This window comes from Myotis daubentonii, chromosome 8 (assembly GCF_963259705.1).
Source record: "Myotis daubentonii chromosome 8, mMyoDau2.1, whole genome shotgun sequence".
Lineage (NCBI taxonomy): Eukaryota > Metazoa > Chordata > Mammalia > Chiroptera > Vespertilionidae > Myotis > Myotis daubentonii.
In genome coordinates this window covers 69,441,808-69,464,576 of record NC_081847.1, presented here as the reverse complement: position 1 = coordinate 69,464,576, position 22,769 = coordinate 69,441,808, and the positions used below count along the sequence as shown (strand labels likewise).

Here is a 22,769-nt window from a genome sequence, read left to right as displayed (position 1 = left end):
AGAGGAGCCTAGTTTAAAGGAAACTAAGATCTCCTTGTCTCAGGACCCCATGCTTTTTATTAACACAAATTGTCCTGAGGCAAGGTGGAGCTATACACTTCAAAGGGCAGGGTTTCCTATACAGAGTCCATTGGGGAGAATTAGCCTACGGCTGTTCAGGTGTTTGGCCAGTAGGAGGCAATAACACGTAGGTTAAGATGCCCTGAGCTGTCTGGCAGCAAGCAATCATTTCTTTTCAGTTTTTGGGAAATGCCTTTAGCCATTCCCAACAATAACATATGTGACTCAGCCCTTGTTGAGTCCCCAAGTTCCATCAACCTTTTGATGAAACTCTTGCAATTACGACATGCTGGAATTGGCTTCCGGCAGTGCTGCACTTTAATGGGACTGGAAGCCGCAGTGGGCTCGTTCACACCTGCATCACCACAAACACGTGAGGATGGGCACAGATTTATCACGGTGATAACTTCAAACGTCACATAAATATCTAATCACTGGGTTGTACACCTGAAGCTAGTATACTATCGTATGTCCACTGTAATTAAAAATAAAAACATTTTAATTTAAAAAAGGATTCAATGAGATGAAACACGTGAGGCAAAGCTTAGCGCTGCACCCTGCTCCTAGTAAGTGTTTGTTAAACGTGGCCTGTGTTTTGTTACATGGCTACATGTCACTTGGGCAGTAGGAATTTCTGCAGCTCCATTATAATCTTACGGGACCATCATCGCATATGCCATCAAAGCATCATTCATTCTGTGTATGACTGCATTGCCTCATCTAATAGTCGCGACAACCCTCTGGATTGGCACTATCATTTCCCCCAGAGGCGTTAAACTCGGAGCGGTGAACCCACTCGCTCCAGGCCACACAGCTGGGCATGAGTGCTCATTGTCATTACCAGGTGAAATGTGTCACCGCACCCAGCCTGTGGTTCGCGCTCAAGACGGAGAAATCGTTCCCTAGAAGTGAGAAGATCCAGAAAGCTGGGTGGGACTCAGGCGCTGGGAAAGGGGGCAAGGAGTTAGGGGCGTGCACAGCAGCAGGAGAAAGAGAGAGGAGAGGGGCGTCGGTCTAGGCTAGGACCTCAGCGTCCCCGGCCTCTGAGCTTGGGAAGAGGGGGTCCTGCGGGCGGCGCTGCCTGGGAGGCGGGACTGCGGGCTCGCGGGCGGAGGGGCGTTACCTTGGGCGGGAGGGCGAACACCACCGGCAGCAGCAGCAGCGGCGCGATGAGCAGCACCAGCAGGCGCCGGCTGCACCACACCTTCTTGGCCAAGATCGCCAGCACCGCCATCTGTGCGACCGCGGGGTGGGGGAGCCGGCCAGCCCCGAACTGCGACTCCTGGCCCACGCGCGCGCTTAAAGGCTGGGGGAGGGTCCAAAGAGGGGACTCCGCCTTCTCCGAACACTGCTGGGCGAAACAGGACGCTGCCAGCCCCCACCCCCAGCCGGGAACTGGATGAAAGGGGCCGGGAAACGTTAGGAAAAGTCAGGCAATAACTAAGCAACCGGACTCCAACTCTGAAGGCAGCTTGGCCCGGGGTTAAGCCTGCCCTTTCGAGGGCTGTGGCCTGGGGCAGCCGTTGATTCCCCTGTGAAGTGTGCGATAATGACACTGTGAGGACTACCGTGCTTACTAGTACTCCCAGGTTCCGATCCAGGCTCTGCCACGTGCGAGCTGCGTGGGCTCGAGCGGCGGTCTCTGAGCCTCAGTTTAGGCCTCCAGCCGGCGGGGGTGACGGTAAGACGGTCACTACCAGACAAGAGGTCCGCGGGGCAGTTTAATGGAGATCATGTGCATAATGGCCTGAGCACAGTGCCTGGCACAGCGCCAGCCCTCAGTGAGAATTACTGTGTGACTGCCACAGCCGTCGATGTTGTTTTCTGATTCCCCCCAGGTGGACCCGCGCGTGGAGGGGTCCTTCCCTTCCCCTTGGATAAACGCACAGGAGTGCAGTTGCTGGGTGTGTGGTAGTTGCATCCTTCGTTTTTTTAAGAAACTGCTCAGCTGTTTTCCGCAGTGTGTGTACCACTGTGCATTTCTACCAGTGATCCAGTTTCTCCGCATAGCATGTGGGGTGTCACTAGTTTTAGTTCAGCCTCTCTGATAGGGGTGCATTGTGGTTTTAATCCGCATTTTCCTAATGGCTGATGGTGTTTAACATCTTTCTGGGACCCTCTTGGCCATCTGCATAGCCTCTGTGGTGAATGATCTCTGCTTGTCGGTTACCCATTTTCTAACCAAACTGTTTGTTTTCTGCTGTTGCATTTTGAGAGTACTTTGTATATTCTAGACAGCAGTCCTTTACCAGATATGAGGTTTGCAAATATTTTCTCCCAATCTCGTCATCCTCTTAACAGCCTTTCACAGAGCAAACATTTGTGATTTTGGTGGAATCAAATTTATTGGGTTGTTTTAAGGGGTTGGGGGTGGGGGGGGTTATGCTTTTGGAGTCAAACTCTTTGCATAACCCTGGATCCTGAAGATTTTCTCACTTTGTTTTTCTAGACGTTTGATAATTTGTAATTTTGTTTATATTTAAGTTCATATGTTCATTTTTTTCATGAGGTATGATACTTAGGTTGAAGATTTTGTTTTTTTTCCTTAATTTCCTTTCTTTCCTATCATTGACCAATTGCTGCAGCATCATTTGTTCTACAAGTTTTCTTTACTCCATTGAATTACTTTTGTACTTTCGTCAAAAAATCAATCAGGCATATGTGCTAGATCTATTTCTGGATTCTCTATTCTGTTCCATTGATCTAATTGTTTCTTTACCAATACCCCGTAGTCTTCATGACTGCAAGATATAGTCTTTAAATTGGGGAGACTGATTCCTCCCATTTTATTCTTTCTTGAAAAATGTATTTTAAGAAAAAGCAACAGGAGAAAATTTAGGTGGGGCTGCTCTGGCTCACTGAGAAAAGTTACAGAGACAGAAGTAAGCCAAGACATTAAAATACATATCAAAACACATGCAGTCGCCAGAGTCCTGAGACAGTCAGGGAACTTCTCACAGCAACAAAAAGCCACACATCGACCAAAACTGAAAACCTTCAGCTGCTGAATCGCAGGCCTATGACGGCTGTTGAGATCCAGCCGATGGGGGAAGAGCGTGAAGAACGGCTGGCAGAGGAGCAGATGGAAGACGCCTCCACTGGGTCACAAGCCTTCTGCCCGCAGGGCCAGAGGCTGAGGCGAGGAGCACTACCCACCATGACAGTGGATGAAGCGGACCCCACATAGGCAGCACAGCTGGGCCAAGCAGCTCGGGAAGTTCAAAGGCCAGCAGCTGTTTTTCAGACATAGAGGACTGTTTGCTTAGTTCCCCCCTCTCCCCCAACTGACCTGATCTCACGGTTAGTTGGGTAAATCATAAAAATAAGCCTTTCTCCAAAGTAAGCTGAAGAGAAACACGTTGCATCCGGGAGCACAAACATGGTGAAGACAGGCTGAGGTTGTCAGGCAGAGAGCTAAAGAAAGGAGGGCAGCCCGACCGGCATGGCTCGGTGGTTGAGCATCGACCTATGAACCAGGAGGTCACGGTTCGATTCCCTGTCAAGGCACATGCCCGGGTTGTGGGGCTCGATCCCAGTGGGCGGCGTGCATGAGGCAGCAGATCAATGATTCTCATCATTGATGTTTCTCTCTCTCCCCCTCCCTTCCACTCTGAAATCAATAAAAATTAGAAAGAAAGAAAGGAGGGCAGAGTTAAAGAGGACAATGACTGGGGAACCCTCTGAGGGAAAAATATTTCTTCTGTGGCTTTTGCCACAGTTGTGGGGAAGTCCTTCATATGCAGCGAGTACAATACCTGGGTTGCCTTTGATGGGCTGTCCTACTCATTAGCTCCCTCTGCTTCCCTAGGGACTTCCCAAGGGGGCAGGGAGACAGTGCTGTTGGGATGAGAACCGAGTTAGCAGAATCCAGTTCGATGGCTTATCCTAGAGCAGCTCTAGATTAAAATGAGCCGCTGAACTTGGCTCACCTTAGAGGAATCTCTCTCTGGAGAACAGCAGAGATAAGAAAAGAACAGGTCTGCCAACTCCTCATCGGGTCTAAAGGCCCTTTCCTCTGTGGCATGGGCTTTGTTTACTGGCCCACTAGTTAGTTTTAAATGTTCTGGCTCAGCTCATTCCAACTGAGAAGGCACTTCAAACTGAATGACTGGCAACAAAATGCAGTGCTGGTTGCCTTTCTGACTGCCCTGGGCAGGTGCCTCCTGTTGAGACCAGGTGAGCTTCATTTGCACGATGGGCAAATTATCTGCATCTTTAAAAAGGGCACAATTATTTACCTCTTTTCACAGACTATGTAAGAAATAGAGGTTGATTGGTAAGAATTTGAATTTATTGGCTATTGCAGGGTTGTTTCCGTGTTGTTGTTTTTTAATTTTAAAATAGTAAGATAATTATTATTGGAAGAGCTTGTTGATATTCAAGCCCTGGAGAGTTTAATAGCTCCAGATATGTGGTTGCCTTTGGCTCTAGGAATATTGAAAAAAAAATCTAATTTTCCACATTCACTCTTCTCCCTATTTGGGGAAGAAAATGCCCCTAGACATTAATCTTCCAAATTGATATGCATTTTGTTGTAAGGTCACATATTTTCAATGCTGCTATTAATTGGATTACTTCCGACTCCCTGCAATTTCTAGGTTTTTATTTTCTCTACCTCCCCCCTTTCCAAGTTGTAATTGTGTCAGTCTTAACCTTATCATCTAAGGATCAAAGGAGATCTGATTACAGGCAACATTAAATGCACTGGACATTTATTTTTAAATCTTTCCTGCGTATTGGGAATTTTACCAGGGGCTGTTTTTGTTAGTCAGGGCATACATGTGCCTATGGATTATTTAATCTTAACCATGAGTGTGTGAGATTCTTTTTCTTGATGGATTTAGGGCTTAATCCATTTAATAATAAATTGTTTCCAGATGAAAAAATATTTCAGCTATTGTAGTTTCTTTGAATTTTCATGTAAATCTTTAGAATCATTTGTATCTACAAAAATTCTTGTTGGGATTTTGGTGGTAGGAATTATATTAAGCTTGTATATCAATCTTGGAGAGAATTTACATCTTTACTATGCTGACTCATCTAGTCCATGAGCATGGTATGTTTCTCAATTTATTTAGATCTTCTTTGATTTCCTTGATCAGCATTTTGCAGTTTTAGCCTAAAATTCCTATACATATTTTGTGAGATTTACATGTGTTACATTTTTGAGCAATATAAATGGTATTCTGCTTTTTCAGTGTCCATATGCTCACTGCTAGTATACAGAAATAAAGTTGAATTTTGTATGTTTATCTTGCAACCTTGCTCAATTTACTTATAAGTTCTAAGAGGTTTGTTTTATCAAATCCTTGGGACTTCCTCCATAGACAGTCACGTGGTCTACAATAAAGACCGTTTATACATATGTAATACCCTTTGTAATACTTTAAGCAATAAAAATAAATAAATAAATTAATTAATTAATTAATTAATTAATTAATTAATTAAAAAAAAAAAGACCGTTTCATTTCTTCCTTTCTGGTCTGCGTGCCCTTTATTTACTTCTCTTGCTGACTGCACTTGCTAGAACCTCAGTCACTGTGGTTGAATAAGGGCGTGAGAAGGGACATCCCTGTATGGTTCACAATCTCAGGAAGCAGTCAGTCTCTCGCCGTTCAGTGTGACACTAGCTGTGCTTTGTAACTGCTCCTTCTGACAGCTATTCTAGTGGACATGCTTTTCATTTAAAACATCCCTTGGGCTGAGATGATCGTGGTTGAAACCAGAGTAGTAGTGGCAGGCGTGGTGAGAACTCACTCGGTTCTTGATATGTGCTGGCAACAGAGCTGCAGGTCTTACTGACAGCCTGATGAGGCCTGGAGAGAAAGAAGCTGTTGCCGGGATCTAGTGAGATGGTGGAATATTTCTCGTGGTGTGAGGAGTACACCAGTTAAGAAATACACATTATTTTATGTTGTACTACACGGCATTTAAATAATAACATTTAATCCCGGAAAAGTACTCCCTGTGTCAGTTTCCTTTAACTCTATATTACACCACGGAGAGAGTCTCAGTTGGGTGTTAGCATCCCAATACACCTCGGCACTTGGTCAGCTCTCTTTGTAACAGCCAGAGAAGGCTCTAGAGCAGCAGTTCTCAACCTGTGGGTCGCGACCCCTTTGGCGGTCGAACGACCCTTTCACAGGGGTCGCCTAAGACCATCCTGCATATCAGATATTTACATGACGATTCATAACAGTGGCAACATTACAGTGATGAAGTAGCAACGAAAATAATTTTATGGTTGGGTCACAACGTGAGGAATGTATTTAAAGGGCCAGAAGGTTGAGAACCTCTGCTCTAGAGCCAGGCATGTTGAACAACATTGGACAGTAATGATTGATTTTTATTTTATTTATTAAATAAAATAAATATACAAGTCTCAAGGCATGTATAATTACTTTTGACTTAGAGCAGGTGACTTTTGTATTTTTTAAAGCCCATGGTTTATTTTTTTAAAAATCCCCATTTTAAGTTAAACCTATTTAAGTTTATAACGTGAAACAACTCCAAGAAAAACATTAAGGAACTCGTCGTGAAAAGAGTACCCAGTCACAGCAAGATCCGGAAATGGGATGCAAAGACCTGAAACCTGGCAAGCTGAGAGGTGGGAGGAGAAAGGCCCAGAAAAGGGGCACTGAGCTCGCCTCCTAGCTGGGTCACGCTTTCAGGATTCCAGGAACCTCGAGGGCAAGGTATTTCCCAATGGACCTGGCAGGTGGTGATGAAACTTCCTCCGTGTCCTTTCAGACTGGGGGCCTGGCCTTGAACCAGCCCAGTCACCGGTTTCATCAAAGGTTGTAGTGAGTGAGGTTTGGCGTCAGACTGCACTGGATGAGGGAGGGGCCCCACGGCGGGCACTTCGGACATTCGAGGCCTGGGAGCGGGAGGCTGGGGTGTTCCAAACTGGACCAGCTGCCATTAGAGAAACTCGGGCCCATTCCCCAGAGTCTCTGGAACCGGCTAAGAGGCTAAGAGTTCGATACTGAGTCTGAGCCCAGGGCAGTGGTTCTCAACCTTGGCTGCACATTAGAATCACCTGGGAATCTTTGTAAAATCCTGATTTCTGGGCCTCATCCTCCGGAAATTCTGTTTCTTTGTGACTAATGTTGTGGCCCCACCCCATCACAAAGAAACAGAATTTCTGGAGGATGAGGCCCAGACATCAGGATTTTACAAAGATTCCCAGGTGATTCTAACTTGCAGCCGAGGTTGAGAACCACTGCCCCAGGGGCTTCCATCTGGTGTGGCTCAAAAGTAATAATAAGAATGTTGTTAATATAGCAAGAATATAGACTGTATCACGTACCAGGCACTGTTTCCAGCTCTTCACATGTAATATCTCATTTAATCCTGATAATCACGCTGCATCAGACAAAGCTACGTTCAAGTCCTGGCCGTGCTGCTTGCTTACTGTGGCAACCCAAGGCAAGAGGTTTCATTCCAATGGCCTCAGCTTCCTTTCTGAAAAAGGGATGATTATAGAGATGTTGGGAGGATTAACAGGCAAGGGTGTAGCACAGTCCTTGCACCCAGTAAGTGTTCCGCAATGGGCAACAGTCATCATTCTGCCTGTGTGTCCCCTTCCTAGGTGTGCATCCCACACGCTCCGCTCAGAGTGGGATTAACACTCTTTCCACTCAGCGGCCAGAAGGGGGTGGGGAGTGGAGGGCGTGTCTCTGTCTCCACCTCTTTTTGGAAGTGGGTGAGGGCTTGTGACGAGCCCACTAATAGAACATGGCAGATGGATGCTAGACATTTTCCAAGGCTGAGCTCGGAAAAGGGTACAGCTTCTACCTGGTTCCTTCACCCTTGAGACTCTCGCCTTTGAAACAGCCACCATATTTGATGTTCAAACTAAACAAGGAAACACACACACACACCCACAGCCGGTGGCAAGAAACTGGTGAATGAGTGAATCAGCCTCAGAGGATTCCAGGCCCCCCACCCCCCCACATACACCCAGCTGAGGCCCCAAATATGGTAGATCAGAGATAAGACATCCCCTTACTGCCCTGTCCAAATTTTTGACCCACATAATCTGTGAGCATAGTAAGTAGTTGTTTGGTGTCATTCGGTTCTGGAGCAATTGTTCCATTGCAATAGTTAACTATCACCCTTCTCACCTGGAGAAGAGCTTCTTAGAGGAAGGAGAGTCCACAAGGCATGAGCCCTCTACCTGGTGGCTTAGAACTGCAGGAGGAGAATGGCCCCCAGGCTGCACCATGAACTTCCTGTGCCTTCCCCCTTGCCACTGAAAAGGAAGTAGAATGTGGGAGGGAATTCTTAAAGAACATCCACAGTCCATGGATGATTTGACTACCATTTCTTTTCATTCCCTACTAGATAGGCCCATTGGACAGATGAGAAAACTGAGGCTCAGAGAGATTGAGACGTTTGTCCAAGGTCACACAGCCAGGGCATGGTGGAGTGATACACACTGCTACTCCCCTACAGCCCACTATTAATAAGCAAGTAACACTTTATGGTAAACTCTGCATTCTATACTGATTGTAGTCATCCTCCCAGTTATTAAGGGCTTGGTGTGTGTCAAGCACAGTGCTGGGCACTTACATAAATGGTCAGGTCCTGCCTGACCCCAGGTCCTGCCTGCTGTGCTCTCAATCATTGTGCAATACTCTCTCTGTGACCTTTTTCTGCTTTTTGAATGCAAGTTCTTTGCAGTGACTGCTCCCTCTGCCTTCCCCACCTTCCTACCACAGTGGCTGACTCATTCTCATTCAGGTCTCAATGCAAATGTCACCTCCTCAAGAGGGGCCTCCGTGATCACCTAATCTGATGAAACGTAGCCTTCCTCAACGCTCTATCACTGGTTCTGTATGGAACCCCCCTGAGTTATTTCCTTTACAACATGGCTTGTCATTTGCAGTTATTCCCCACTGGGTTAAGCCCCATGAGAACAAGGAGTCTAAATTGTTTCTGTAAGGGTTGGAACATTCCCAGTGCCTAGAACATAGTAGGGATTCAAGAAATATTGAATAATTAAACCTGCTTGAAATCATTGTATTTTGTTATTATGAACATCAAAAGTCTAAATATCATTCATTCAACAAGTATTTATTGAGCACCTACTAGGTACTAGGCACCACTTTGGGTTCTGGTCTATAGCAATGATCAAATAAGACAAAAGCCTCCACTCTTATAGGGGCTTCATTTCAGTAGCTTTATAATGAATGAAACATACAGCATACCCCATGGTGCTTGGTGCTATGGGAAAAAGAAAGCAAGGTGAGGGGAGAGAGCGTGAGGGGAGTATTGGCACCACTCCCCCCACCCCCACCCCCCTGCCCCATCCAGTAGGGACTCTCAGTGCCCCACACTCGCCTCGCTGAGCCCTGTACCACTGCCAGCATCTTTCCTTGTGACATTTTGGTGGAGTCCTCTACAGCTCCAAGAGCAATATTGCCTTTGAGGCAAGTCCCTGCCGGTGGGCCTCAGGCCGGGGTTGGGATAAGTCACCCCTGGAGATGCCTGGGGGTGGTCAAGCTTGGCCTGGCTTGGTCTTCCCTCACTCTGAAAGGGGCAGGCCCTGAACTCCCCTGGCCTGGACTGCAACGGACTCTGGGTTCCGGGCATCCTCTTCCCCCCTCCATTCCAGGCACAGACGAAGGTTTACAAACAGGAGGAGGCCTTTGATCAGAACCAACCCCCCAGGGTCCGGAGTGTTTTTTGTTCCAAGCTGCAAGTCAGGACGGGACTCTGCTTTGAACTCCAGCAGGAAGACTGAGGGTAGGTGGTGTGTGTGTGTGTGTGTGTGTGTGTGTGTGTGTGTGTGTGTGTTTGCAGTATTGGGAGGAAGGCTCACGCGGCTCCTTGATTTCCTTCCCAACAACCAGGTTGGACTTGTACTAGAAAACTCATGTCAATTCAGTAAATGTTTACAGAGCACCCACTACTACCCACTGCTTTCCAGGCACCATTATAGAAATGAGGGCTGGAGCAGAGGGGCCACCAAGGCCCCTTGTCCACGGAGCACACTAGAAGCAAGTGAGCAAATATAAGATACCTGAGCCTGTGAGTGGGAGGGAGAGAAAGCTGGGCGGGGGCGGGGAGGGGGTGTCGGGTAGGGAGGGCTGAGGATGGGGGTGCTACCTTTTACACAGGGTGCCCGTGGAAGGCAAAGGGGTGTTTGGCAGAGACCCGAAGGAAGTGGGGTCTGTGGGGAACAGGGTTGCAGGCAAAGGGAACAGCAAGTACAAAAGCCATGAGATGGGCGCCTGACTGTGGGAAGAACTATGTGGCCGACCCAGAATGACAAGCAGGGGTCAGAAAGGGTAGGGTGAGGGCAAGTGGATATATTGACTTTGAATGCGGTAGGAACACTGGAGTATTTTGGAAGGAGGAACGGCATGATCTGAATTAGGTGTAACAGGATGCCCCAGGCTGCTGAGTGGAAAACAGATGCGGGGTGGGGCGGGGAGAGGTGACACAGAAGCAAGGCATCCATAAGGAGGCTGCTGTGCCGGTTCAGGCAAAAGATCCTGTGGCCTCAGCTGGAGGGATGGTTGTGAAGAGGTACATAGCAACAGGTTCTAACCCTGTGTTCATAAGCTTTTGATTGAATTGTAACAGACATACAGAAAAGCCCACACATCATAATACCTATGCACCTTGATGAAGTTTTACAACCGAATCCACCCATGTAATGAGCACTGAGTTCAAGAAATAGACCTGACCCGTTTCCCAGGTGCCCCCAGAGCCTGCTCCAAGCCACTGCCCCTCTCCGAAGCCAGTCTCCTAACTTCAGGACTGTATTTTGAGGGTAAAGCTAACAGGATTTGCTGCTGTAGGGTTGGGTGGGAGTGTGGGGGTGAGAGAGGGGAGTCAAGGGGGCTCCCAGGTTTGGAGCTAAAGCACTGGCTTTGCAGAGCTGCCGTTTCCTGTAATGGGAAGGCTGGCACAGAGACCCAGGGGCGGAGTTCGTTTCTGACCATGTTGAGTCTGAGATGCCTGTTCAACCTCTGGAGAAGGCGCAGGCCATCTTATCTGGGAGCTGCAAATTCAAATGCCTGCAGGGACCAGCGGCATGAGGGTGAACGGGTCTGGGAGCAAGAAATATTTCATTTTCCTCTTAACTTGATACTGAAAAGAGCAGGATAAGCTTGATAATAAATGGTGGCTGGCAGCTGGCTCTGCATCAAGGGGCACTAGGGAAGGGTGGGGATTGGGGTGAATCGGTGAGCACAAGCCCCCCTCTAAAAACAGAGGTACTGGAATGGTGTCTACTGTGGCCAGATCTCCTGACAATATGTCCAGAGAAGTCAGATGTCTGGATTTTTCTATGAAATATAAAAATGGTTTAACACTCGCAACCAAAAACCAAACACTATATGGACCCAACAAAAATGTCTGTGGGTATGGCAACCTGTCTGATCCAGATCAAGCTGTTCATTTTATAGATGGGGAAACTGAGGCCCAGAGAAGCCTGGCATTTCCCCCAAACTCGAGGAGGACGTTGGTGGCAGAGATCAGCCAGGCCTTGAATAGGGTGGATCTCAGTCCAGTGTTCTTGCCGCGTGGTTTCTGGAGGGCAGGTGCTGGAGCCCGCCTGCCACTGCCCCTTCACTTTGATCTAAATAGAGGCTCCTGCTGCCCGTATGCCCAGCCTGACCCAGAAAGGCTGTAGGGGACTGGAATCTGCATCTTTCTCTGGCTTCAATGACAGGAAACCTGGTTAAAGCAGCATCAGCTTTAAAGATGGTCGCTTATGTGGTAAATCAAGGAAGAGAGGCTTGAGGTCTGATGTCAATAGAGTCACACTCCGCCCATCGCTCTACTCCATGGTCCTCTTCTCACTGACGCTCTACCTGCAGGAGTGGCCTCATGGTCTCACGGTGGCTGCTGAACCTCCAATGACCACCGTTGCCTTCAAAGGCAGGGATTGCTGATGGGCAGGTGTTGGAGTCTAGGCGTTCTCACCCCCTTTCATCTTCTACGAGAAGCAAACTCTTCCCCAGAAGCACAGATTCCCTCTTGTGAGCTATTGGCCAGATAAAGGTCACCCGCCCACCCCTATGTCAAGGATCAACCTGAGATTCCCTGATAAAGGATAAAGCCATCGTCCACTAATAAATACCTGAACAAGCCGGGGCTCCATCCAAAAGGGATGGGAGTGCCTGAGGCTCTTGACATTGTCTGGCACCATCTCTGCTAGTTACAGGAGGATGACTGGGCAGGTTGCTCAGAACCTCTGTGCTCCAGCTCCCTCTTCTGTGAAACGGGTATAGGGAATAGCTATTGTTTCTGCCCCCTCCACATCCATTTCCTGTTTTCATGAAGCAGTGATTTTCCTTGGGGCAGTGGTACTCTGCATCACCTGGGAACATGTTGGAAATGCACATTCCTAGAGCAGCCCCAGACCCTTTGATTCAGAATACACTGGGTTGGTGCCTGGCTATGTGGAAAAGTGCACTTGAGTACCCTTGGCTTATACATTGAGCATATAGTGTCGGATTAAAATTGCCTGTGTATTAGTCTCTAAAAATACTAGCAACATAAATTGTATAACAACAACAGCAGCAATAGCTAGTGCCAGGCACTGCAATACTCCACATGCATTATGTCACTGATGCCTGCAGTGGGCATGGAAGGACCGGTTGCCTCAGATGCAGGAGCCGTCAGCAGGCAGCTTCCAGTTATTGCGCTTCCAGGATGGAGTCATGGGCAGAGAGTGGCCTCGTATCCAAGCTCATACCCTCCCGGGGGTGGCCCGCCAATGACTGGGTGATGTGGGGTTATGAAGGCCCGGTCACCTCAGCTCAACTTGGGACATCTCCGCAGGCCATCGTAGCTGAAAAGCTCCCCGTGAGGTCAGCTGAGGCTGTGGTCAGGGCTGCCTCTCAGCCCACTTCTCCCTCTGCCCTCCCCGTCTCCTTCCCTTCCCTTCCCTTCTGCGGAGGTTAACTCCAAGGCCATGCCTTAGTAAATCTCCTATAACTCAACTGCATCTCAGAGTCTGTTTCCTGGGGATTCTGACCAACGGCTCCATGAGGTAGGCACCGTTGTGAGCCCACTTTGCAGATGACACTGAGGCTCAGAGAGGTGCAGTGGGGGGTCCCGAGCCAGGCCGCTGGTCAGCAAGGAGACAAGGGATAGGAAGCCATCAAACTTCTCAGTAGAGAGGTGGCATCACCTGGCTCTGAAAGGTGCCTCTCACTGCTGATGAGGAAGACTGTAGGGGCTAGTGCAGCAGCAAGGGGAGCAGTGGGGGAACCACTGATTGCGGCAGCGTGGGGAGAGGCGAGGGGCTCCCGGTGGTAGCTGGATTTTCTTACTACCATGGCTCCTTCTGAGCCAGACACAGCCGAGGTGCTCGATAAATACACGGTGGATGAATGAGTGAAGGTTAGGGGATGGGTGACAAATTAAGACAGGAGGGAAGTAGACATCCCACATCTGTCTTGCTCGCTCCGTTCTGAGCGATGAGCATGGTGCCCACCACATATGGATGCTGAGCTAAAGTGTTGAGTGAATAAATGAACAAGTTCGAGAGAGGGAGATGGGAAGGAAAGAGGGAAGAGGGAGGAAGGAGAGGGAGAAAGGCAGAGAGAGGCAGGATGGAGGAAGAGAGAGGGGAGGAGGTAGTGGAGAAGGAGGAATGGGAGGGAAGATTCCTTTACATCTTTGCTCCAGGAATGAGAGTAACCTGCGACCTCTAGTGGCAAAAGAGAGCCACTCCTCTGGGCTGGGGAAAGGGGAATTCAGTGCTTTGGAGTTGCAGTGCCAACTTCAGGGCCAGAGAGGATATTCCCGGTACCCCAAAAGAGGTTTGTAAGAACACGGGTTCTAGCAGTCAGGGTCAGCGGGTGAGGACAGGGACCAGGCGAACAAGGCTCCTCCTAGGGCACAAGCTAAGGGGGCACCTAAAAACTCGGTAATCAAGACAGATGTTTTAATGTAACACTTTAAGAAATCAAGTTGGCAAGCGAATGCACACAAGTCAGCTGCCTGTTTTTGTAAATAAAATTTTATTAGAACCAGGACCAGGATTAGGGTTTACTTTCTTAGTTACAGCGAGTTTATGCCCCACATGCTTCATGAATGTGGGTGTTCCCAAAGCCCCTCAGCCTGCACATGGTGCCGGTGTGGTCAGCTCACCTAATTTAACAAGAGCACGCCTGTACAGGGCACTCACTACCCCAGGCTTGCGTAAGTCCTTCCTGTGGCCCATGGACTGCCCATGAGGCTCTTTTAAATATTCCACATGTGATGGACAGATCTCAGGGTCACATCACATTTCCCTGACTGTGCCACTCACTAGTTGGGGGACCTTGGGCAAGATTCAATTTCTCTGAGCCTCACTTGTCTCCTCTGTGAAATGGGTTCATGCATGCCAAGAACTTAAAACTTCTCCACAAACGGTTGCTGTTGTTTAAAATGTGGGCTATCCTCCCAAGGTTTGAAACCCAGCTCTGCCACTGACTGTGACATTGGGACATGATGTTTTGCATTGCTAAGCGTGTTTTCCCATCTGTAAAGTGGGGGTTATAACTCCTGTCTGAGGGTTCAGGTGGGAATTCACACACAGCTGTCATTGGCTCATCACTGCAAAGCACCGGCCAACTCCGCAGGGACCCCGAGGGAGCTGGAATGGCAGGAGGACGCCTCAGAGCTTGTGAGACAACTAGGGCCGCTTCGGAATGCTTGTTAACCTCTTACTTCCCATAGGCCGGGTACACAGATAAGCCAGTGGTCTGCAGTATCCCTCTCCCTCTCAGCGTCTGCAGGGGAGATCAGTTTTCCTTCCCCCCCACTGCTGGCTGCCGTGTCACTCACACCAAGGGCTGTCAAGCGGCTCACAGCCACGCTTGGCCACCCCTCCACCCCAGCTACCACACCACTGGCCCAGCCGGCTGTGTGGCCTTCTCATTGATTTCTTGCCCCTATTCCTTTTTCTACCAATGTAATGCTTTCAAAACATGTCTCCCTGTTTAAAACCCTCTGAGACACATCCTATAATAATAAGAGCCTAATATGCTAAGTGTCGCGACGACCGTTCAACCAATCAAAGCATAATATGCTAATGATATGCTAAGGCCGCTCAACCGCTCACTATGCCATGCACTGACCACCAGGGGGTAGACACTCTGACCAGTAGGTTAGCTTGCTGCTGGGGTCTGGCTGATGGGGACTGAGATGGGCCGGACACACCCTGGAACCCTCCTGTGGTCCCTCCCCGGCTGGCCAACCTCTTGCATCTCTCCCCGGCCCTGATCTTGCACTGGTGGGGTCCCTCAGCCTGGCCTGCGCCCTCTCGCAATCCGTGACCCCTCGGGGGATGTCAGAGAGCCGGTTTCAGCCCAATCCTGCAGGCCAGGCCAAGGGACCCCACTGGTGCACGAATTCATGCACCAGGCTTCTAGTTTAGAATAAAACCCAACCTTGCTACAGGCCCCTAACTACCTCTCTGGCCTCATTTCCTGTCTCTCCTCCTGGCTTGCTGCAAACCAGCCCCACTGGCCTTGCTATTTTGTACATGAAGGCCCTTCTGCCTGGAACACACTCCCGGTCTTCAGGTTTGCCTGCACATCTTAGCTCCCATGTCACTTCATCAGAGGCTTTCCCTGACCACTTCCCTCCTCCCCTGAGGTCACACAGGACTGTAGCACCCTTACAGCATGCGTCACTGTCTGAAACTGTCATGGGCACTTGGTTTATGCTTCCAGGAGAGCGAGGACAGCCTCTGTGCTCCCTATCTCCAGGACCAGGCACAGAGTGAGTGCTGGGTGACTTATCATCTGCACACGTTCAGGTGGGAATTCACTCACTCTTCCCACCAGGTAGACACTGGCCTTAATCAACCTTATAGTACATTTGAGGACCCTGGGGGATGAGCCCTCTGTCCTTTTTAAAAAATATGTATATTTTATTGATTTTTACAGAGAGGAAAGGAGAGAGATAGTTAGAAACATCAATGAGAGAGAAAGATCTATCAGCTGCTTCCTGCATGCCCCCCACTGGGGATGGAGCCTGCAAACAAGATACATGCCTTCAACTGGAATCGAACCCTGGACTTTACAGTCCACAAGCTGATGCTCTATTCACTGAGCCAAACCAGTTAGGGCATGCCCTCTGTCTTATTACATACTCACTGGAAAAAATAAAAAAAGCCAGCCTTTGGAGATGTTTAAAAATGTTATATACTGCCAATACACATCCTCCTATATAATAAAAAAGCCTAATATGCTAAGTGTCCGGTCGTCCATTCAACCAATCAAAGTGTAGTATGCTAAGGCCGCTCAACTGCTCGCTATGATGTGCACTGACCACCAGGGGGCTGACAGCTGACCGGCTGACCAGTCGCTATGACATATACTGACCACCAGGGGCAGATGCTCTGACCAGTAGGTTAGCTTGCTGCTGGGGTCTGGCCAATTGGGACTGAGCAAGATAGGCCAGACATACCCTGGAGCCCTATCGTGGTCCCTCCCCAGCTGGCCAACCTCCTGCATCCCTCCCCGGCCCCAATGGTGCATTGTTGGGGTCCCTCGGTCTGGCCTGTGCCTCTTGCAATCCGGGACCCCTCGGGGGATATCAGAGAGCCAATTTCAGCCTGATCCCACAGGCCAGGTCGAGGGACCCCACTGGTGCACGAATTCATCTACCAGGCCTCTAGTTATCAGATAAAGACCTGTCATAGCCAGCATTTCATTTCTTAAAGGATCAGTGGAAAGAACATGGGCTTTGGAGGCAGGTGAAGTACCCCTGGCTGTGACACCTTGGATAAGTTCCCCCCAGTTTAAACCCATTTCTCCATCTATAAAAAGGGGACAATGCCGAACGTAGTTGTTTTAGATCCTGGCACAATGCCTAACATGCCGTAACCAGGTGATGATTAGTTCTACGAGTCACCACTGCCCAGGAAGGGCTGCTTTCTTTCATTCCTGGGCATCTGCCACATGGAAGTGGTAGCTATGGTGATGGACACAGACACGTCTCGGGCCCACCCGAATGTTCCCTCCAGGAGAGCAGGTGTCGGTCCATCTTGTTCATTGTGTACCCAGTACCTACTACAGTGCCAGGCACACAAAATACTCACTTGCTAGTTGGAGCTGACAAAAGTATTTTACTATGCCTTCCACACACACCTTCGTTGGGGCAAGAAACTGAGGCTGGGCAACGTTAAGCGTGAGCTATTAGTGGCACTTTGCATCGTATTTCAGGTTTCTTCTACCTTCCTGTAAACCAGGCTTCATCAAACTTCAGTCACAGCCAAGCCACGTCACCATTTTTACTCTGTCTACTTATTGTCTATGAGACAAAGTGATTCGCTTTTTTACCTATATAAACTAAAAGGACTTTATGTCAATCATTGTCTTAACTAGAAGATAACCATAAAATCACAGAGCAACACATATAAAAACAATGTTGTATAAAAGCTTTTTAAAGGGAAATTGGAGTTAAGCAGTATTTTTCATCTTTTTCACCATAAGCCTCAAAATATATTTTACATCAAAACCCAGTACATACTCGTCTACATACACATATATAAATGTCTTATAAAACAGTATTGACAATACTCCATGTAATGCACATTCTACTTTATTCTGATTCTACTTTATTTTTAAAATGCTGCTTGTATCCCACTACACTGATTTCAAGAGGAATGTCACGAACACAACAAACAACACTGGTTTAAAAGGCCGGTATAGATGCACTGTCACCGAGACTTTGTTCTCGTCTCCCCAGGAATGAACAGAGGACACTCTTCTCATCGTGTGGGTCAATGTTTTTTATTGCCATGCCCATGCTCCTGAGGAGAAAGCCTGTCCTAGGTTTATTTTGTACTCAGTTCTGTCTAGAACAGTGGTGGGGAACCTTTTTTCTGCCATGGGCCATTTGAATATTTATATCATCATTTGCAGGTCATACAAAATTATCAAGTTAAAAATTAGCCCGCTATATTTGATCAAACATTGGCAGGGCCAGATCAAATGGTTTTGCAGGTCTTACACGGCCCACAGGCCAGACGCTGCCCACCCCGGTCTAGAACATGGCTTATGGACATGGTAAGCTCCTGAGAACAGTCCAGTGCAGGCGATAATGACACTTAACAAGCATGAACACAGACAGCACTTAAATATCCCTATACTTTTTTTTAGGTGTAATCCACACTCTTAGCACTTCTTCAGATTTACTGTGAGGTAAATAGCTTAACTGTCCGTGGCTGCACACGCATCTTCTACCCGACCATGGACCTCTTTCTTCCTCTCAGGCGCACTTCATCTAGCTTTTTGAGCACCGGCTTGGCCTTTTTGGAGGAGGCGGAGTAGCTCTTCAGAAAGGCTTCAAACACACTCTCGGTGTTGGGATGGGTGCTGAGGAAGGCTTTCTCCAGCACGTAAAGGTCAACCCCCTTGTCCTCCGGAAGTGCTGAAATGAAACTCAGCCCAAAGTCGATGAGCACAATGTTCAGCTGCTCCAGGGGGGGTTTCAGGAGCATGTTCGAGGTGGTGAGGTCACCATGAATGAGGTCCTCATCGTGCATGCGAGCCAAAACCTGCCCCACAGTCTTGGCTAAGCCAAGGAGACTTTCGGGAGTTTTTCCAGTCTCGATAGTGGATTGAATATAATCTCGAACAGTCACCGAGCCCTCAATTTCTTCCATGAATAAGCAGTTGGAAGCATAATCCACAAAGAAGACAACTGGGGCAGATATCCCTGCAATCAAGACATAACCCGTGTGAATTAGACTCTTTTTTAAATGATAAGCTTAACTTTCAAAGATTGATGCAGTTTTTTACATTTCCTATCTGCTTATTTCAGGAAAAAGACTTAAAAACACTGCAGAATGGTACATTGGAACTCATCTGAAAGTTTCCCCTGCTCATGCTCTTTATAACTGCTCCCTAAACTACCTCATGGCCAAGTTCAGTGCCAAAGCTCCCTCCAACTTTCCACCCGTGACGACTGGACTTCATTCATACTTATTTCCTAAAAAACGAGCAAACAAAGCCAGAAGGGTAAGTGTAGCCCAGGAAAAGCACTATCTACCTGACAAGGACCCAAACAGGAGGCCAAGCAGTGTACTGGCTTCCAGATTCATCTTCCAAGTCAGAAGGACGAATTCAACTCCCAGCTCCCTTCCTTGTTAGTTGTGAGCAAGGGGTGAAGAAAACAAGATGAAGCCAGTACAGCTACGCTGACTTAGAAGGGAGTCTGTATAGTCAGGCTGACCAAATTGGTTCAGGCAAATGGGAGGAAGGCCAAGGAAAAGATTTTACTTCATTTTAACTAGCCGGAGAACGTGAACTTTTGAACTGGAGGATATATAAATACTATAACTCCCTGAAGAACTGATATTCATTGTGCAGACCGTCACTAATCTAGAGGATTCGCATCTCAGACCAATCCAGAGGCTAGGAATACAGGGCTGAGTCTTCTCAAGAATGTACTTTTTACTATAAGAACGCCCAACTTTTTTCTTTGGAACACTCTGGGTGTTACCCCGTAATGTTTCCAATTTGCAAATTCTAAGACCCTTGAATAAAACTTTGTCATTTTCAGCTTTAACAAGGTCTCCTGATTCATTTACGCTTGGTTGCCACTTGTATAACCTTAAAGTCACATCAACTTCTCTCCACCTCCCTTACTGCTTCTATAACATGAGAACAAGACTTGCAAAGATGTAATGAATCTTTACTAAATGTCAATCATGCTCAGGATACTGGGAACATTTTGGGGGGTTTAGGGGAGATACAGCAGGAAATAGGGCAGCCACGATCCCTGCTTAATGAACCTTATATCCTAGAGAGGATGCAAAAGAAAATATAAACACACAAATAACTTCCTTAAACCCAAGCAGGTCAAAGATCCGCCTGCTTGTTCACTACTGCATTTCCTCCAGATCTCCCAGCACCTGACAATGTCCGGGTGCACAGGTGCCTAAAAAAATACCAATGTCAGGAAGAAAGGCAGGAAGTATGAAAGTGAAAAGCCCGTTTTTCTGAGGCAGAGGAATACGAGCTGAGGAGCTGAGCGCTTGGCTGGGTCACTAACTGAGTAACTTTGGGCAAGTTGCTTCCCCTCTCTGAGACGCAGTTTTTCACCTGAGAACAAGTTTACGGTGATGGTGCACAATGGTGTTTTAATGGGGGAAAAAAGTGATTTAATGAAAGCTAAATTCATTAAGCACTACATGCCAGTCATACATTCAAATGTAATAAATGGCATACATACCTCATCAAATGGTCCCAAAAGCACTATGAGATTAATACTGCAACTGGGATTTCTCTTTATGGGCGAGGAAACAGGCTGAGAGGTTACAAAACCTGTTGAAAGGCTACAGTGGTGTCGGTATTTAAACCCACAGAGTCTGACTCCAGCGCAAGTACTTATATTTGCATCTGCTTCTTAAAAGTAATCCTATATAATAAAGAGGTAATATGCAAATTAACCCTCATGCCCTCACAAGATGGCTGCCTAGGAGGCGGAGCTTTTGACACTGTCTGGCATAGAAACTGACCAATCAGAACCAAGTCTGAGTGAACTGCGAGGAGCCAATGGCTGCCTAGGAGGCAGAGCTTTTGATGCTGATGGCATAGAAACCAACCAATCAGAACCTAATCTGGGTGAACTGAGAAGGCAGAGCCTAAGGTGGGGGTTGAGGAGGGGTTTTTAAGGGCAACAGCTACTTGGTGCAAGATGTAAAAAAGCGGTTCAATATTTTAATGACCACTTTGGCAGCATAGTGCATATAGCTGGCTATCAGTCCAGATATAGGGATTATGTATATTTGTCTGCCAAGAGCATCTTCTCCTGCTGGAAAAGGCTTTTCCCCACCATTTAAGCAATCCTGTACTACATAATCTATACTAATAAAAGGGTACTATGCTAATTAGACCCAGTCGACCTGCCATCTTCCTGACTTCCAACTTCCTTCCAGACAAAGCCATGATGGTGGGGTCAGAAGCAGAGGCAGTTAGGGGCGAGCAGGCCAGCAGAGGAGGGCAGTTGGGGGTGACCAGGCAGGCAGAGAGGTTAGGGGCAATCAGGCAGGCAGGCAGGTGAGTGGTTAGGAGCCAGCAGTCCCAGATCGCCAAGGAGTCCCCGATTAGAGAGGGTGCAGGCTGGGCTGAGGGACCGCCCCCCCTCCCCCCCCACGAATTTCATGCACCAGGCCACTAGTGCATAGATAATGATCCAATACTGAGAGGTAACAAAAGGGGCAACCGAGACTGGGCATGGTTAAATAACGCACTCTACAGGAGCCACCGTGGCAGAGCCTGGTACTGACCAGGCTCCAGGACCAATGCTCGCCCCTGCAAGGCCCAGAGGCTGCCTAAGCATTAATGAATGAAGAGGCAGGGACAGAGGACGCACTCAAGGCCACGCAGACCGCAGGGGGCGCAAGGGAGTCCTTCAACTGCACCCGCACCCGCACCGCCTCGGCCACGAGCCGCGCCGTCTCACCTGCACGGCGGCAGCGGAGCAGCGCCCGGGCCTCCTGCACGGTCCGCCGCCGGCTGAGCCGCGCCTCCAGCGCCGGGTGCCGGTAGCCCTTGGGGAAGCGGTGCTTCACCACGGCCGCGCGGCCCTGGAAACGGCCGCGGAACACGCGCGCCTCGGCGCCCTGCTTCATCAGCTCCAGGCCGCTCAAGAAGCGGCTGCACCGCTCCCGGGCCGCGGCCAGCGCATCGGTGGCCAGCGCATCGGCCTCTGGCGTCGGTTCCTCGCTTTTCTCTGCCGCCACAGCTCCGGCCGCCGCCATTGCTGCGCCTCGGCGCCCCTCGGCTCTGCCCGGGGGCTGTCGGAGACGTTCGGCTCGCTCCGAAGGTCCTCGGCTCTCTTTGGCCAATCGAATTCCGACACTCACGCCCCGTGCGAGTGGTCCCGCCTCCCGACCTTTCGGCTCTTACGGAAGCCCCGAAAAGACTCTTGTGGCCCCGCCTCCCAGCTCTTCGGCTCTTTCCGGAAAACTGCTGCCAGAATCTCCGGTCTTTTCCGGAGCTGGGCGTTACCGCCTAGAAGGCAAACACAGGTTCCTGGCACCAGTGTAATGCAGCAAAACAACATCATTTCTCTGAGTTTCAGCTTCGTCACCTTCAGTACGAAGATAATCAGTTTTATTTTGGCAATTGCTTATTAAAATTAAATAAGATGTTGCCTGTGCGGGTGCGTGGTGGATGGCATGCACTCTTCATATGTTCATCTTCCTTTTCGCCTATCACTGGGACTCTGAAACACTGAAGAAAGGACCTTTGGTCCCAGGGTTGCTGTGCCGCCAACTCTCAGCTCCACAATTTCATTCATCACAGGGCGGGTCACCTTTTCAAACATCAGACCCTTTGTGATGGTATACTGTGGTTTCCAGCACCCTTCATCAGCGAGACTACTCAGAGCTCACCCAGAACTAACTCGATTAATAACGCCCAGTTTCCCAAGTGTGTGGTTTCAGTATCATAATTGTTAGTGTCCACATAAGCCTTCTGTTTCTATGGTTACCAAATCGGTCTGAGCCCCGCCTTTGAAAAATCCACTGTGCAAACATATTTACATCCCAGGCTTGCTATGGTCAGACTGGTTCTGGCTTCTATGGCAGGAAACCTAGCTTAAAGCCTTCCAATGGCTCCCACTGTGCTTGGGATAAAGACCCACAAGCACAAGGTCCTGCATGAGAACACGACGTCCATCTTCCAGACGTAACTCCCACCAAATTCCCCTTTGTCCTCCATCTTCAAACACAATTG

The 22,769-nt window shown here is 48.6% G+C and overlaps 2 protein-coding genes and 1 long non-coding RNA gene across 6 annotated transcripts in view; 1 reads left to right on the top strand and 2 right to left on the bottom strand.

Annotated features, from left to right (window-relative positions):
- SLC13A3 (solute carrier family 13 member 3) overlaps positions 1–1,358 on the bottom strand; it is a 68,539-nt gene extending 67,181 nt beyond the window's left edge. Inside the window, exon 1 of one of the 3 annotated variants that reach the window (XM_059706865.1) lies at positions 1,184–1,358. In XM_059706865.1, coding sequence (XP_059562848.1) covers positions 1,184–1,294 — 111 coding nt within the window. In that variant the 5' untranslated portion in view covers positions 1,295–1,358. The remainder of the gene's footprint in view (positions 1–1,183) is intronic. The other 2 variants (XM_059706864.1, XM_059706863.1) reach the window with 2 other exon arrangements.
- LOC132239867 (uncharacterized) overlaps positions 1–22,769 on the top strand; it is a 566,058-nt gene that overhangs the window by 66,091 nt on the left and 477,198 nt on the right. The gene's annotated exons all lie outside the window — the stretch shown is intronic.
- On the bottom strand, positions 14,032–21,914 carry TP53RK (TP53 regulating kinase). 2 transcript variants are annotated; one of them, XM_059706861.1, is made up of 3 exons: positions 21,493–21,914; positions 19,075–19,167; positions 14,032–18,741 (listed from the first exon to the last, which is right to left on the bottom strand). In XM_059706861.1, the coding sequence occupies exons 1-3, from the start codon at positions 21,788–21,790 to the stop codon at positions 18,263–18,265; spliced, it is 870 nt and encodes a 289-aa protein (XP_059562844.1). In that variant the 5' UTR covers positions 21,791–21,914; the 3' UTR covers positions 14,032–18,262. The 2 variants fall into 2 exon arrangements, with proteins under 2 accessions (XP_059562844.1, XP_059562845.1); XM_059706862.1 differs by lacking the exon at positions 19,075–19,167 and having other exon boundaries at positions 21,493–21,895.

What these genes read in the sequence shown, in the direction of transcription:
- TP53RK (XM_059706861.1), bottom strand. Translation starts at nt 21,790, where the DNA reads ATGGCGGCGGCCGGAGCTGTGGCGGCAGAGAAAAGCGAGGAACCGACG. An exon ending in GCTCCGCTGCCGCCGTGCAG is followed by an intron (nt 19,168 to 21,492) that starts GTGAGACGGCGC and finishes ACAACTAACAAG; the next exon opens with GAAGGGAGCTGGGAGTTGAA. An exon ending in CCTGTTTGGGTCCTTGTCAG is followed by an intron (nt 18,742 to 19,074) that starts GTAGATAGTGCT and finishes TCTTGATTGCAG; the next exon opens with GGATATCTGCCCCAGTTGTC.